Consider the following 16,891-nt stretch of genomic DNA (forward strand, 5'->3'; position numbering starts at 1 on the left):
CAACAAAGCGGCGGCGGCGGCGGCGGCTCAACATGGCAGCGCCGAGCGGCCGCTTCCGCTAACCTCCGGGCTGCACCACTGCGGCCCAGAGGGGGGAGGCGGCGGCGCCGCGGCCCGGTGGGGCGGCGCGGGCCCGAGCCGCCGCGGCGCCGCCCCCGCCGCTCCCCTCGCCTCGGGGCGTGCGGCGGACCCGGGGCGGCGCGGCGGGGCGGCGGGATGGGCGGCTGGGGCCGGGGCGGCTCGGCGGGCCGGCCGCCCCCCCTGCGGGGCTGGCAATGGGCCGGTCCCGGGCTGGGGAAGCCGAGGCGAGTCTGTGGCGAGAGAAGATGGAGGAGCGGGCGAGGTGTCCAGGGCCGCCGCCGCCCGTCTCGCCGCGCCCCGGCATAGCCCGGCCCGCGGGGGCCGCCCGCGCCGCCCGCCCTTCCTTTCTCCCCTCCCCGCCCGCCGCCCCCGCCCGCCGCGCAGGGAGGGAGCCGCGGGGGCGGCGGGGGGCGGCTTCGCCCGCGGGTGCGGGCCGGCGGCGGGCGGAGGCCCCACACGTGCCGCCCCGCCCGCCGGCGGCAGCGCCGGGACCCAGCGGGGGAGAGGGAGGGGGGACGTGGGGCTTCCCCGGGGGTCCCCAGGCGCTGCGCTGATCTCAGTTCACCCGGGGATCGACCTCGGCCCCCCCGAGTGGTTGCTGCCTCCTGTACCGGCCTCGCAGCCAGCGGGGCCTGCGGTCCCGGCGCTACTGGGAGTGCGAAGCCCTTCACCCGCGCCCCGGTGCCCGCAGCAGGTGCCCCGCGGGCCCGGACCTGCTCACACCCCTCTGCCCGCACCGCCCCTGGCCTGGTGCGGCCGTTCTGAGCACCTATGGAGCGCCCACAGCCCCATCAGAGTCGCTACTAACCTGGTCTGCTGGTATCTACAGCACCTTCAGCGCAGCAGCCGAATGCAAATCAAAGCCACAAGCAATTAAGAATATACTTACCCTTAATTACGTGTTTACACACATCAAGCACATCCCTGACAGGCAGCAGGATGGGGCCCTCGGCTCCCTGTGCTGGAAGGGCTCCTCACACCCCCTGAGCCTTCAGGGAAGAGGGGAGGATGTGTTGGAGGGGTCAGGATAGGCAGGGAAGGACGTGGGGGCTTAGGACGGGCACGGGGGGGGGGCTCAGATGGCATCTGGGGGGCGCCTGGCATTTTTTTTTTACCAAACACAAGATACACAATGAGGGCAGCAGGCTAAAGGCTGCGATGCCGTGGGTGTTTTAACACCAGCCCTCTGCTCACAGACAAGGGCCATCTTCCCTGGGGCAGGGGGAGGTGACAGCAGGCTTACAGGACTCTCTCAATCCTTTTCCCCCCTGCTCAGTTCAGCCCTCTTTGCTCAGGATCAGTGCTGAGCTGTGCAGCGCAGCTGAGGCCCCGGCTGCTGCAGTACCCTCTGCACCATAACCACCCAGCAGGTCGGGTGTGTGAAGCAAGGGAGCCCTGTCACTGCTAGCTGTCACAGCTTGACCTCAGACAGCAGGGCTAAATACAGCTCCCTCGATGAAGCTTCCCCTGCTACTTCCTCCCTCACGGGACAGCCAGCTGTTTTTTCTTGCCTCCCGTTACTGATAATGCGAAGGCTGCTCCCAAAGCCTCAGCCCAGCAGCCAGGAGGAGGGATGGTGGGGACCAAGCCGCTGGCAGCAAGCACTCATCGAGGATCCCAGGCCATCAGCTTGGCCATCCCTCTGTGCAAGCTCGGGCAAGCCACCTGGCTGCTGCGCTGCTGGTCCTTGGCTCGCCCTGAGCTTTCTTCACTTCCCAAGAGGGTTGCAACACAGAGGCTGTTCTGTTCCCGAGTGACGCCTGGCCATTGTTCAGTGCCTCTCAGGCTACCTGCCTAGCTCCTTTCCTTGGGACTTGAGTCAGTATGTCAAAATCTGTTTGCATTGAAAGAGAGTGAAGTGTTTCTTGGCCTTGTGACCCCAGAGGAGAGTCTGTGGCTCTGTGCCCAGGATGCTCAGCTACCTAGAGTGGCCCAGCCTGCTCCAGGGCACCCATGGCTCTGAGACTCCATCTGCCAGGGGTCTCTGGGAGCTTGCTTGGCTTTGCTCCACCACTCTCTGCACTGTGATTGGCCTCTGTGCTGCTGCGGCCGCTGAGCAGCACTGGGAACGTGCAAAATCTCCCTCTGGCTCCGCAGAAGGTCTGAGCTCAGAAAAGCAAACCAAACCCAAGGAGTCTGGGGGGGGTTAGTGTCTGTGCAACACGCACCGCCAGCCCCGGGGGACCGCGGCAGCCCAGGTCTGTTCTGCTCAGCAGAGCAGCTCTTCCCAGCAGAGAGGAAACCCCTGCCTGCAGAGAGGGGGACACCACTGCCTCTCCTGGCTGTTTCCCTCCTCGTCGGTCAGTTATTTTTGTTAACGCTTATTAATGAAGACTTGGGAGGGCTCTTTGTTAAGGGCTCTCGCTCACTTCAATTAAAGGCTAAGGGAACTACCCAAGCGTATCACTGAGTCATCGGAGAAATCCCGAGGAGCACGTAGGAGGCTGAACTCCACGTTCTTGTTGGTTTTACGACTAAAAGAACTAAGAGGGGACGCAGGATCAAAACCTAGGAGGCTGACAGGCTCTCGGACTCACTCACGGGCTCACAGACTCTCAGAATCGCAGAGTGGCAGGGGCTGGAAGGGGCCTCTGAAGATCATCAAGTCCAAGCCTGCTGCCAGAGCTGGATCACCGAAAGCAGATCCCATAGCAGCATTCAAAGCCTTCTGACTCAGTCAGAGGAGAGGAAAAAGGAGCTGGAGTGCTCTTTTCCTTCCAGTGACACCCAGCTGAGCCCTCTCACACCCTGACAGGTCCTGCAGCTGGGAGCAGAGGGAGCAGGAGCGCTGCGGAGAGCCCCCAAGGGAGGGGGAACGGAGCTTGCAGGAGCTGGTTTAGTAAAGGGCAAGTCTCTGCCAACCCTGACAAAGCCTCCTCTGCCCAGAATTATAACTGGAAATACAAAAAGCCACAGTGTTTGAAAGCAGCTGTTTACACCTATTTACATTCTGTGTGCCCCAAAGCAGAATAAACAGAGGTTAGATTTGTAAACTCTCTGTCTTAATTAAGGCAGCCCTGCTTTGGACTAACCCACAGAACAGGTGGCTTGAAGTGTTGTCTTCTTTAATTTATACTTTCCAGCTCCCTTAGTCATGGAGCTGGGACAGCCATAGCATCAGCAGCCACCCTGCTGCTGCCCCAGTGCCCACAGTGAGTGTCCCAGGGGATTTCTGTGGCACCAGGAGCCCTGTGGCCCCTTTGCCACTGTCCTGAGGCTGCTCTTTTCTACCTTTCCCCCTCGGCACTTCCCAAGCTGTTTGGAAGTACTGGGATGCTGCCAGGGTGTCCCTTGCCTCCAGTGCCCATGCCAAGGCTGGTTGTGGGGAATCTCCTAGAGACCAGGGTTGCTCCTTGGTGCCACACAGCCATGCTCTGCCCCTTGGTGCCACACAGCCTGCTCTGCCAATGCCAGCACTGAGAAAAAACCCGTGCAGCCCTCAGCACCTTGTGTGTTGCCTGCACATCTCCTGTGGTTACAGAGCAGGTGAACTTGGTTGGACAAGAAGCTGCCCCAGAGCAGGCGTGGGCACCCATGGCAGATGTGGGCACCCATGGCAGGCATGGTCCCTCCTCTCCTGGGGACCTTCCAAGTGCTTCCCCCCAGCCCCTGCCCTCCTGCTGCCGCCGTGCCCTGCTCTCTCGGGGAGCATGTGCTGGTGTGGCTAAGAATAGCAAATGTTGGCAAATATTCCAGCTCTGGAGGAGCCCTCTCTGCTGCGTGCTGCTCCCCGAGCCATGCGGCAGGCTCCGCGTTTCACAGCTCCGTGGGGCTGAAGAGCCCTCGAGTGTGCAAATCAGCTGCGATGAAGTTGCTGAGATTGAGCTCCCCGCAGGCAGTTTCCCGTCAGCTGCTTCTCAGTTCCCTGTCCTCTCTGGTTTCTTTCTTTGCAGCCTCGACTTCCCTCTGACGCTGGCCAGGGAAGCTAAAAAGAGACAGCGGCACACGTCAGTGGGAAGCACAGGTTGAGCAGAGCGTGTGCCCGCTGCGAAGGCTCAGCTGCTGGCACAGCCTCCCTGGCGGCGCAGCCTTCCTGTGCCAGCTCACCCCGTGGGATGACTCAGTGTCCTCCAAAGAGCTTTTCACCCTCTGCCCAGTGCCTGCTGGACAAGTGCATCCCTGCCCTGCAGTACAAGATGGGTGGAAGGTGCTGTGGGGGCAGACCTGCTTCCATGGGAAAAGGAAAGCTCTTGCCAGATGGCTGCCCACAGCCGTCAGCTCTGCTAGCACCCAAGCCTGTTGCCATCCATCCCTCCCTCCCTCCCTTCTTCCATCCTCTCACCCCATGCCCTTGGGCAGGGGTGTCAGCCATGCCCGTCCACACCATGCCGGGGCCACCACACACGCCTGCCCCAGGGCTTGGCAGGGGCGCTGGCACTGCAGGGCGGAGGCTGCTGTTGCCTTCTTGTAATTAGCACATCTGAAAGATCTCTCCCCTTGTGCGAGGAGGGAAATGGGATGCATGAAATCATCAGCCAGCGTGGCTGAACCACGGCAGATCAATGGAGAAGCAGCAAGAAGCTGCTCGGGGGAAGGAGCCTGCTTAGCAGGGCTCAGCAGGGGGCTGGACGCCGCTCAGCTCCCTCTTTTCACGGGTTCAGCACCAAACTTGGAGGTGCATCCGCGCAGCAGTGATGCCTGTGGAGGTAGGAAGGGCAAGTGGAAAAGCTGGTGTGATGTGCACCCATCAGGGCTGCAGGCTGTCCTGGCAGCAGGTGCCAGCTTCCACTGCACACTCCCCGAGAGCTGGGCAATGTCCGTGCCAAACGCAGCCCCGCAGCCGTTGCTCCCTTCCGTAAGCTTCTCCTGAGCTCTTCCCTCCCCGCTGGGGCACTCACTTCTTGGAGTGAGGGTCCCCAGGCTGAACCATGCCCATGAGTCTGGCATAATTCCCTCTTCCAGGTTTTTGCTTTCCCACAGCCTGAGTCTTGCTTTCCCGGGGCAGGCAGCGCTGCCCAGGGCTGGCTCCCTTGCTCCTTGCTCCACCGCTCAGCCCAGCACAGGCTGTGGCCATGCAGGAGGCGCTGGGGGCTTCCGGCTGGCACCGTCGGGGCACGGGCAAGGAGCAGTGAGTGCAGCTATGTTTAGCCCTGCCGCCGGCCGGCAGCATGCCGGGACAGAGCCCTTATCTCTTCCCACCTCCTTGTCCTCAGCTGTGCCTGGGCTAATCTCTCCGTGGCACCTTGAGTGGTGGAGCTGCCCCATGCCATGATCACCCAGTGCCCTTTTGTTGTATTCTGGTTATCTCTGGCACAACTTTTGTTTCCCACAGAGCAGCTGTGGAAGGGCAGAAGAGCTGGGGACGGGCAGCAGGCTGCTGGCTTTGCCACTATCCTAAGGCACAATGAGTGCCCCGAAAGTGGAGCTGCCCACCTCTGCTGCTCTCTTCTGTGGCTGCACCCAGCACATGGAGTGTCTGTACCCCAAAAGTGGGGCTGCCCAACTCTGCTGCTGCCCGCTGTGGCACACAGGATGCCGAGGCAACGGTGCCCTGCAGATTGCCCACGTTTGACCCCAAATCCTCACTCTGCCCCTGTGTATGGTTTGTATTGAATTCACACAGACAGCATTTTCTGGTTTGCAGAGGGACATTTCAGGGAGCTGCCAGGCGTTCCCCAGCCCCTGCCCGAGAGCAGTGCCCTCCCCGCGCTGCCCTCAGCACCTTGAGCACCCTCTGCTCTCGGGAGGACAGCCCAGATTTGATCGGAACTCTGGAGGAGGCAGAGCCTGCAGCGCCTGCTGAGCCCCGCGCTCCGCCGCTTAATCACCACTGACCATTTTTAGTCATAATTCCTGCGGGGCCAAGGACTGCAGGGAAACATCCTCTCTCCTGCCTTGCTCTCCTGCCCAGCCATCTGCCCAGCTCCTCCTGGCTGCGGGATGGACGGCAGCAGGCACATGAGGTCAGTGCTTTTAGGGGAAAAAACCACGGGCGCTGAATTAGAGCAGCCGAGGAAATCCTGGCGCTAATCCCTGATCTTTGCCTGGCACACGGCAAAGCTGGGGCAAGCCGGCTGCTGCCCTCCTCCCCAGCCACAGCTGGAGCACAGGGATAATGCTGCATTCCCTTCCCTGCAGCGCTGCTGCCGTTAATAGCAGCGAAGAGCTTGGAAATCCTTCGGGGAAGGGAATGGCAGGGATTAATACCCGGCTTGATGGCCGTGCTCCCCTGGGATGCACTCGTGTTTCCGCCAGCCCCTGCCCTGCTTTCTTCGTTCTTTGCCGCGGTTTTGTTCCCCCGGAGCTGGATGCTGCTGACTCTCGCTTGGCAGCTATGGATTGTCTCCAGAATAATCAATGTTTGTGCAGCCGCCTGCATCGCTCAGCTGATCCTGCAGGGACGAGCAGCCAGCACTGGTAGGAGCCTCAGGAAGAGCATCCCCACTGCTGTCACCACCTCACCCGAGCGGGGATGATCTCCCCGAGGCTCACACCAGACAAGGGACCAACTCTGCACCCTGCTTCCAAGGGGGCAACAAAAGCTTTGGTGATACCAGAAGAGGCTGCCCAGAGAGGCTGTGGCTGCCCCCTCCCTGGAGGTGTCCAAGGCCAGGCTGGATGAGGCCTTGAGCAACCTGGGCTGGTGGAGGTGTCCCTGCCCATGGCAGGGGTTTGGAGCTGGATGAGCTTTGAGGTCCCTTCCCACCCAACCCATTCCACGGATCTATGAATCTGCCAAGTTTGTCACCCCTAAATCTCCGCTGCTCTGCTCTCTTCTCCGCTGGAAGGGTTCTCAAGCGTTGGAACAGGCTGCCCGGGGCAGCGATGGAGTCTCCATCCCTGGAGGTGTTTAACCAACGTTTGGACCTGGTACTCAGGGACATGGTTTAGTGCTGACCTTGCAGTGCTGGGTCGAAAGCTGGACTTGAAGGTTTCGTCTAACCAAAGGGATTCCGTGGATGCTTCTGGGCATCCCAGTGAGCAAAACACTGCAGCCCATCCCTGCCACCTGGAGCGGTGGGCACTCCCGGGTAGGGATCTGCGTGGTGTGAGCTCCTCAGGACCCATCACGTCACCCAAGTGCAACCAAGGCAGCCAGGATCGGTGTTTTTAAGGCAAATCTGATCCCCGCAGCGAGAATCGTTAGCGGCTGACTCACAGGGGTATGAAGCTCACTTAAGGGATGAATTAGAGCTATTAGAACCCAGAGGTAATTACTCATGCGAACAATGCCCTGCTCAACTCTTTAATGATTACACAAATTAGTGCATAAAATTATGGTAATAGCCCTACAACTGCTGCACGAACTGCAGCCCTCCGCAGGAGAGGGGATGAGCGGCGGGCAGAGCCAGGACCCTCTTGCCACACAGGAACTGGATGGGTGAGAGCTGGGCAAGGCTGCAGCTCATCCCATCCCACAGCTGTGCCAGGCTCCATGCCCATCCTATGGCTCTGCCGGGCTCCATGCCCATCCTGCAGCTCTGCCAGGTTTTGTGCCCATTCTGCAGCCCTGCCAGGCTCTATGCCCGTCCTGCGGCTCTGCCAGGCTCCATGCACATCCTGCAGCCCTGCCAGACTCTGTGCCTGTCCCTGCAGCCCTGCCATCCTTCCGAGCCCATCCCACAGCTCTGCCAGGGTGAGCCAAAGCGTGGCGAGGCGCAGCAGCGCGGGAGGGCACGGCAGGCTCTGCAGGCTGACTCATTCCCCTTCCCCAGGCACAGGAGAGGGGATTTAGGGGACATTGGTTACGCAGGGAGCTTCCTGGCACCCGGACTGATCTTTTTTCCCGATGGATTCAGCTTTCCATCTGCAAGAGTTTCAACGGCACTCCAACCCCGCTGCTCTTCCCCCTGCAGGTGCAGCGAGGAGCACTCCGCACCGGGCAGAGTGGACTCTTCACCAGAGCTGCAGCTAATTATAGCTGCTCTAGAAATTACTCTCCTTTTGCTCTGCAGCTAAGAACCCTCTGCTGTTACCAGGAGTAAGAAACCTGGAGCCACGGCGAGCACAGGCAGCCCAGTGCAAGCTCTGCTGCTCTAAAGCAGAAGTTTCTGCTAAAAAACCCCAAACCCCGGAGCAACCAAACAGCAAACCCCCAGCACCCCCCAGGCTGGTTTCGAGGAAAAGCCACACGTTTTCTAACCATCGCTGTCTGAGCTCTAATGTGGAGTTTATTAAGTGCTCGGCTATCAGTGTGATGTGCAATTAGGGACAGCTTCCCTCCCTCCCTGCTGCTCTCCCCAAACTGTTTGCACAATGCCAGCTGTATGACACTCTGCTGCCAGCGGGCAGCTGCAGGGCCCAGGCCAGGGCAGAGGCACCAGGCAGCCCAGGGGCACACAATTGCCCTCAGTTGTGCCAACAAAGCGGCACTATGGGAAGCCAGAACCATCTGAGCAGGCAGATTTCCTCCTGTGCACGAACAGCAGGGCTGCTGGGCTGAGAGCACGGTGGCACAGAGGAGGTGATGGCACCAAGGAGGTGACACCTTGGCAGCCACAGGCAGTTACTGCCCTCCTGCCACGAGGGATGTGTGACCAGCTGAGCAGCTCACCTGCCCTGGTGCCCAGTGACAGGACAAGGGGCAGTGGGCACAAACTGGAACCCAGGAGGGTCCATCTGAAGATGTGGAGAAACTGCTTTGGTGTGAGGGTGCTGGAGGTCTGGAGCAGGCTGCCCAGAGAGGTTCTGGAGTCTCCTTCTCCGGAGAGATTCCAACCCCACCTGGGCATTGTGACCCTGGGCAAGCTGCTGTGGGTGCCCTGCTTTAGCAAGAGGATTGGACTGGGTGACCTCCAGAGGCCTGGGCTTTGGGAAGAACAAATTCATTTACACACACACACAAAAGGCCCTTGGCCTGCTGGTTTGGATCCATCAAAATCCTAGAGAATGCTCCTGGAACAAGCAAGGGCAGGAAGCTGCCGTGGCCTTCCTCTGCTGCCAGCACAACCTGTTCCGCTCAGGTATGGAAGACATCCAGATGAACTGCAGCAGGTTTTGCCCCCCAGCCACAGCAGGGTGAGCAGATGACTGGCTGGGGCCATGCCTGGCTGGGGCCATGCCTGAAAGCCAGCACTCCCTGGGAGGGAAGCTGAGCCAGCTCTGACTTGGGTTCATTTCCATCCCCAGCCTGGGAAGCCAAAGGGGGAAGAGATGGAGCAGGGCTCCCTGGGCCATGCCTGGCAGGAGAAGCATCTCACAGCAGGCTGCTGAGTGTCTCAGTAACCAAGTTAATGAACTCCCAGAGATGTAGTGGAACCAAACCCAGCACGTGGCAGAAGCCACAGGCTCCTCTTAGCTTTTCCCAGTGCTGTCACACCTGGATTTCAGAACCTTTCTGTGATACTGATTCAGTTTCTCCATCTGTGGAGTCCACGATGGTCCCCCTGAAGCTGGGGAGTCACGTTGGCTGCCATGGATCATAGAATTGTTTTGGGTGGGAAAGGTCTCTAAGATTTCAACCAGCAACCCAACCCCACCATGGCCACCAAACCCTGTCCCCCAGGGGCCATAGCCACAGGTTTCTTGAGCACCTGCAGGGATGGGGACTCCACCACCTCCTGGGCAGCCTGTGCCAGTCCCTGACCACTCTTGAGCAAAGAAATGCTTCCTAATCTCCAACCTAAGCCTCCCCTGGCACAACTTCAGGCCATTTCCTCTCCTTCTATCACCTGAGACTAGGGAGAAGAGACCAACCCCCACCTGGTTCCAACCTCCTCCTGAGGTCTCCCTCAGCCTCCTCTCCTCCACACTAAACACCCCCAGCTCCCTCTGCTGCTCCTCCCCAGCCCTGCTCTCCAGACCCTTCCCCAGCTTCATTGCCCTTCCCTGGACACACTCCAGCCCCTCAATGTCCTTCTTGGAGTGAGGGGCCCAAAACTGAACAACCAGAAGTTAAACCCCAAGGCCTTTGGGGAAGCCTTGGCTGCCCCAGGGCAGGCTTTCCTGCTCCCCCAACAGCACCTCTGGCTGCTTGCAGTAGAAAAACGTCCAGAGGCATGAAATGCAGCAGAGCTCCACACCCTGAAGGGTCTTATTACAGGATCTCAAAGTGCTTTCCAAACAGGAGCAGTGAGCAGTGTCAGGTACACACAGAACAAAGGGGCTGGTGGCAGCACACATGGTGCTGGAGCAGATGCACAGCAGCAGGAACAGGGAGCAGTGACCCAACCTCCTGCCCTTGGTGTGCCAAGCCAAAAGGAGAGGAAGAGCCTCTGCACTGCTCCCTTCCCCTTTCCCTTTCCAACTGAAACTAAAGCAGTTCCCACTCCCAGGGGCCGGCAGCCCTCCTGCAGAGCTACGATGCCCACCAGCTCTGTAAGAACTCAGCACAGGAGCTTGGCACGAAGGTGGCACAGCTCACAAATCCCACTGCTGCTTCCACCTCCTCCTTGGCAGAGCTGGGTGCCCTCCCACGCTGCCCCCAGGCAGGCACAGGTTCCAGGGGCGATGGCTGCCACCAACCACTTGAGATAATCTCTGAAGCAAACAATCCTCAAGCGTTTCGGGCACCAACGCTCGCTGCTCACCTCTCACCTGCCAGTTCCCTGCAGGCTTCCTGGAGCCTTCCTGCACCTCCAAGCCTACAGCTCCTGCAGGGACATCCCTGCCTTCAGCCCAGCTTTTAGTGCCCCATTTCCAGCAGCACTCTGCAGGGGCAGCCCCTTCTGGAAGCCACCACCTCCATCACCACGCAGGTGCCCCTCATGGCTGAGTGTGTCACACACCCCCCAAATCTGCTGATCCTCCCCCCAACACCAATCTTGTTTGACAAGATGCCTGGGCAGGACTTGACCCTGCCCTGAGACAGAAGCCACCCATGGTCACTGTGGTGACTTGATCCCCGAAAGTGCCCACCAGAGCTGCTCTGCCACCCCCTCCCCAGCCGGGCTAGGGGGAGCTGGTGGGTGGAGGTAAGGACAGGGAGAGGTCTCCCAGCAGCTCCCACCACAGGCAGGAGACTCAGTTTGGAGAAAATTCATTTATTCAGAGCAGGACCAGGAGAGGAAAACAGAACCTGAGGCACCTCCTCCCACCCTCCCATTTGCTCCCAGTTTTCTCCACCTCCTCCTACCAGCAGCACAGGAGTGGGGGTTGTGGTCAGCCCGTCCCACCTTGGCACTGCTGCTCCTTCCTGGCCGAGGACGAGGACTTCTGCCCTTCCTCTGCTCCAGCAGAGGTCCCTTCTACAGGAGTGAGTCCTCCAGGGGCTTCTCCAGCCCAAGTCCTTCCCCCAGGCTGTTCTTTACAAGCTGCTCTGGTGTGGGTCCCTTCTGCAGGGACAGTCCTTCAGGAAGGCTGCTGCAGCATGGGTGCCCTGCTCCAGCACAGGCTCCTCTCCACAGCTCCCGCCAGGTCACAACCTCCTTCAGGCAACTGCCTGCTCCTGCACAGGATCCTCCACATCTGCAGGGGGATCTGCTCCACTGTGGCCCCCGTGGGCTGCAGGGGCACAGCCTGCCTCACCCTGCTCTTCACCACAGGCTTCAGGGAAATTCCTGCTTGGGTGCCTAGAGCACCTCCTGCTCCTTCACAGACCTTGGGGGCTGCAGAGTTCTCTTTCTCCCTCCTCTCTCTGGCTGCACCTGCTCAAGCTTTGGGCTTTTCCCCTTCCCAAACGTTACCCCAGAGGCCCTGGTGGGTCCATCTGAGCAGGCTGGCATGGGCTCTACTGGAGAGGAGGGAAACTGCTGGCAGCTTCCCAGGGAAGCCACCTGCTAGCCTCTCACTCCCACAACTTTGCCATGCCAACCCAGAACACCTACTCAAGCACCAGTGTGCCCAGCCCCTGCCCTGTGTTCCCTAGGGCAGCTACAAGCTGCAGGCTGGCAGTGATGGTGTGGAGAAACCTCTGCTCCACGCTGGCACTCCTGATCTGCTGTGCATTTATGTCAACCAGTGACCAGCCCCCAGCTCCTCCTTCACCCACCTCAGTCCTTGGCTGCTGCCTCTGCTCCACCACCACGGCCAAGGCCCAGACACAGCCCCTGCAGAGGACAGTGGGGGAGCACCCAGCCCCCTTAAGCTCACTTCCCTGTCTCTCTTCAGCAGAGGAGGGTTAGCAGCACCGCTGCTACTAAAGCCTCCTCTTTTAAGCAGTGAGGATCCTTTCTCTTCCCCTCCTGGCTAATAAATTCCTGCCATTTCCCAGGGAACTGCTCCTTTATGCGGGAGCAGCTCAGCCCCCAGCGCTTCCTGTGAAACACTGGGGCTCTGTGGGACACAAAAGCCTTTTGTCTGCACACTCGCAGCTCAAGGAGGCCACAGCAGCAAGAGGAGGCTCTGGGCTCCTGGCAACAAACGAGGCCAACTCTCTCTCTCCGTGTTTTTGTAAAAATTTTATTTGTCAAAGAAAGGAAAAAAAAAAGAAAGAAAGAAAGAAAGAGACAAGAGCCAATTGAAAGCCTACTCAATCTTTAACTCCAATTTTGGTCTTTAAATTTAGAGCAATGACTTAGTTACTTTAAGTATTACTTTTTTTCAAACAACCCCCCCTTTTTCCCCTTCAGTGTTTACCATCTACTCGTGCTGAGTCCTTCCAAGGAGATGGCTCCAGCGTACCTCTCCAGGTCCTCGCTCTGCTCCTTTTACCAAAAACCATGAAAAACTCCAGCGTGCATCTTAAGGGCTCCACTCGTCAAAAATGGGAACAACAAAAAGGCAACACAAAAAAAAGTATCTTTGGAATAGCCAATTGAGATGAGTAAAAAAACAAAGCTCCACACCACTGCGGTTTGGTTGGGGCAGGAATCCACTCCTATGTTCCTGGTAATTTGATCCCGCTCCATGAATCCTTGCAATTCAGCCTCCCTATCCTATCCACATTATGATTTGAATCCAATGATCCAGCTCCAAGGATTGGGATCCAGTGAGCCCTCTCCAATCCAAACCTTTATAACCAGCAAAACCAAAAAAGAGGAGGCAAAAAGTTAGATACTGTAATGAAAAAATAGGCTTCTGGGGAATGATGAGTTATGTTTGCCATCAGTTAACACAGATGTACAGTGATAACTATCAATTCCCCAAAACAAACTCTCTTTGCTTTTGTTTTCTGAATGGTGATGCTCAGATTAATTCTTTAGGAACGTTAATTAACCACCGGGAGGAAACATTTGTCATCATTTACAACACCTCAACGGAAAATGCCAACATACTCATCGCTCCTGGGCGGGGAGCTACAGGTTTTGTGGTCGCAAAAAGTGGTTTTGAGACTGGAAACTCTTAGTGGTGAAGCCATCGTCCACCTGCCGTGTGCCTGAGCTGCGGCTCGCCCGCCCCGCCGGAGGCCGAAGCTTTAACTGACCCAGCAGTCAACTGAGAATTAGGCTGAGGGGGCAGGGCTGAGATTTAAAGTCACTCCCAACTAGGTTTTCTAGTCATTTCCTTTGTTTTTGTTTGCCGTGCGGTTGGTTTTCGCTCTCATTCTGCTACTTTAAAGCAATGAAATGGCAACGCTGTATCAGTCACACAGAGGACATGCAGATTTTAGCAGTATTGATATTATACTCGGATTGAAAACACCCTTTCAGCTACTGCAAGTGTACAAATAACTATGTAACATCAACACTTGTAACCAAATGCTGCCTGACGAAGTGAACCGAGGACTCCCACCCCACACCCTCCCCGTCCCACCCGGGGTTATTCCTTTGAAATAAAAAGCCCCCAAGGAAACAACAAAACCTAGACCGGACTAGAGAATTACCAAAGCAAGTGTTGAGCCGCAATTGCCCCCCAGGGTTTAAAGAGCAGAGCAATTGCAGTCTGCAGGAACAACAAGGTGCCTGAAGCCACACGTAGGTGACGTGCTCAATTAACCTGTCTCTCGGTATAAGGTCAATACTGCCAAGTTCATCTGTGACAATAGCACTTGGAGTCATACCATTGCCTCCATTATTGATCTGATCCTCCTCAATCCTCCTTTTGACAATCCTAAAATGATTGACATGTGCTCCACAATCCTTTAATCCAAAGCATTCTTAATCCATCTCTTCAGATATGTCTACAGAAAGACACACGAAAAGGCAAGATAAAATATAAGATTCCCCCAGAAGAGACAAGTTAGCCACAAACACCCCAAACATCCCCAGCTGAACACCGAGACATTTACACAGCGGCACCACGGGGCGGAGAGTGTTGGCGTTCAGCTAGAACTAAACCAGAACGATCCTGACTGACAGCAAGTAAAGTACAATTTACCAGAGACGTGAGGGGAATGTTCTGATGTGAAGGAGCAAATACTCACGAGGGATTTTACACAAGAATGCAATTCAACACTTCAGCCAATTCGGATAAAACAGTCGGAATTCCAAAATTAAAAAAGGGAAAAAAAAAAAAAATAGAGGGGAAAAAAAAATTAAAAGAAAAAAAGGGGAAAAAAATTAAAATGAGGCTGCACTAAGTAAAGGAGAACTGTGTACAACATGGGCTTCTACAAAAAGATCAGAGCTAGTGAGCATTTATGTACGAGATCGGGATCTGCTGTGGCGGGGAGAGTAGCGTGGAGATCCTCTGCTCCTCCGTGGGGAATAACTGCGGCTGCGGCTGTTGCTTCGACTACGGCTCCTGCTACGACTACGGCTGCGGGACCGAGATCTTCCATAGCTTGGGCTTCTTGGGCCATCAACTTTAACTCGGATGTAGGCAGTTTCTCCCTATTGAATAGACAGAACTTTCGATTGAAAAGTCTAGGCTTGAGGGCCATCTTTTTAGGCATGCTGACATCGACTGCAGATAGCTTTTACTACGGCACGGAACTCAGACATCCACGCTCGCGAGGCCACCTCCTGCCACACTGCCCACAGCCGGAGCTCGGCCGCTCCGCGAGTCCTCGACGAGCGCCACACGTGCCTTACCTTCGGGTCCTACTGTTAAGCCCTTTGTATCCAATTCTGGCCAAAGAAAGTAAGCGTGAAACCTACCTCATGCGATCTAAATTTAGTGTTATCCAGCTTTCGCACAGCGTAGGTCATATCTTCCTTCCGCACAAACTCCACGACACCAGTGCCATCTCGGAAAACATCAGCATAACATACATCACCTGCCTCACGCATGTGATCCTTCAGATCCTGCCAACTTCCACTTGGAGGCAGCCCTGCGGAAAACGCGAGACGGCACCTTTCAAACACCTGCTCTCTCCTCGCCTCCCGCGCCCACGGCGTCAGCTCGCCGCGCACGAACGAGGCGCTCTGCGGAGCAGACGGGCTGCCTGCAGGAGCTGCTGGCAGCCTACCCGCGGCGCTCCTCCCAGCCGACACGAGGTGATGCTTTTTACAAGCAAGCGCTCGGCGCTGCATCGCCCCGGGCTGGGAAGTCTGCATGCAGGACCCCGGGGGTGGGTAAAGAGTGGGGCTAAGAAAGAGGAATAACTCACCCGAGACGATCACTCTGTACTCCGAGCGCCGGGACGGGGGGCCGTACCTGCCCCGGGGGGCTCCGCCCCCACCGCCACCGCCGCCGCCTCTGCCGGTGCCCCGGCCGCTCCGAGGGAACTCCACGCGGAGGCGATACCCATCGTAATCGTAGCCGTCCCGCCCGTAGACGGCGTCCTCCGCGTCCCTGCGGGGCGGGACGGGCGGTGAGCGCGGCCGCCTCCCCCCCCGCGCCGCGCCCAGCCCACGCACGCCTCCCCCCCCCCCCCCCCCCCCCCCCCCGCCTTTGTTCCCGCTTCCCGCCGGCCCCACCCTGCGCCGCCCGCCCGCCTCACCGGGGCCCCGCAACGCCGCGGGCGCCCGTTAGCGCGGCCCGAGGCCCTGCGCGCCGGCAGAGGCCGACGTTGCACGGGTGGTGCCGGACAGACGGCTCCTGGGCGGCTGCTCCCGCCTCAGGCCCTGGGCTGCGTGGGGGACACAAGCCGCAGAGAGGCCTAATCCCAGCCTCCCCCAGGGGAGCGCCCGGGGCTGGTGGCAGGGTCTCACCTGGGATCCTCAAACTCGACGAAGGCGAACGGTGGGCCCCCGCGGCGGTTCTTGAGGTCGATGTCGCGGATGGCCCCGTACTTGTAGAAAACGTCCTCTATGTCCTTGGTGCGGATGTCGGGGGGTAGGTTCCCCACGTAGATGCGGCAGTCGTTGTTGCCGGCTGGGCCGCGGATCACGCCCCCTCCGGACATGGCAAGGTCAGCAATGGCTGCGGCGGTGGAGGGTCGGAGCTCGGAGAGCGGTCTGGAGAGCGGGCGCGGGGCCGGGCCGGGCACACAGGAGCACACGCGCCGCTTCCCCCAACAACCGCTTCAAAATGGCGACCGCGGCTCCCCTCGCGGTCCTACTGCGCGCAGCGATTTCACCCCGGGACGCAGCACCTTTCGCGCAGGCAGCAAACGAGGCGGTGCCCGCGTCTTCCGCCGCGCCCCTAATCCTCTGTCCTGCGCAGGCGCGGCTTCGGCGGAAAGTAGTTCCTCCTTTCTCGCCCCTTTTCAGGTCCACCTAAGCAGCCGAATCCGTGCTGGGGGAGCGGATCCTGAAAACGAGGGTGCAGCTATTTCGGACCTTTCTCCGTAGCCCTCCGCTGCCTGAAGCGGGGTACGAACGCAAACCCGCGGCCGCGGTTTTGGCGCCTGCAGGCCGTATGGCATCACATCCGGTGCGGCGTCCGCGCCAAGAAGACCCGGCCGGGGCAGGGGTGGGCGTGCCCCACAATGCACCGCGGCGGCGCTTGGCGCCAAGGCGCGGGGCGTGTCCCACAATGCACCGCGGGTGGCGGCCGGGCCGGGCGCGCCGCGGCCATGGCGGCGCTGTGTCGGCGGCCGCCGCCGTCCCCTCTGGTTGTGTGTGACGGGCTGGGACTGCCGTCAGGGCTCTGTCACGTTATGGGGTGCCCAGGGAGCTCTTCCCTCTTCCGGGCAGACGGGAGGGAGGGCCGAGGGTAGGACGGA

The 16,891-nt window shown here is 58.8% G+C and overlaps 1 protein-coding gene across 1 annotated transcript; it reads right to left on the reverse strand.

The window, feature by feature from the left end:
• Positions 1–12,344: 12,344 nt before the first annotated feature.
• Positions 12,345–16,316, reverse strand: SRSF1 (serine and arginine rich splicing factor 1). The gene is made up of 4 exons (XM_054166775.1): positions 15,936–16,316; positions 15,392–15,576; positions 14,940–15,112; positions 12,345–14,672 (listed from the first exon to the last, which is right to left on the reverse strand). The coding sequence occupies exons 1-4, from the start codon at positions 16,127–16,129 to the stop codon at positions 14,478–14,480; spliced, it is 747 nt and encodes a 248-aa protein (XP_054022750.1). The 5' UTR covers positions 16,130–16,316; the 3' UTR covers positions 12,345–14,477.
• Between the last annotated feature and the right edge of the window lie 575 nt (positions 16,317–16,891).

The sequence above is a fragment of the Dryobates pubescens genome, chromosome 13 (assembly GCF_014839835.1).
Source record: "Dryobates pubescens isolate bDryPub1 chromosome 13, bDryPub1.pri, whole genome shotgun sequence".
NCBI lineage: Eukaryota > Metazoa > Chordata > Aves > Piciformes > Picidae > Dryobates > Dryobates pubescens.

Bases quoted from the DNA above. Each gene is read 5' to 3' on its own strand.
- SRSF1 (XM_054166775.1), bottom strand. From the start codon at position 16,129: ATGTCCGGAGGGGGCGTGATCCGCGGCCCAGCCGGCAACAACGACTGC. The intron at 15,577-15,935 runs GTGAGACCCTGC...CCCGCCCCGCAG, and splicing joins GTCGAGTTTGAGGATCCCAG to GGACGCGGAGGACGCCGTCT. The intron at 14,673-14,939 runs GTAGGTTTCACG...TCTATTCAATAG, and splicing joins CTAAATTTAGATCGCATGAG to GGAGAAACTGCCTACATCCG.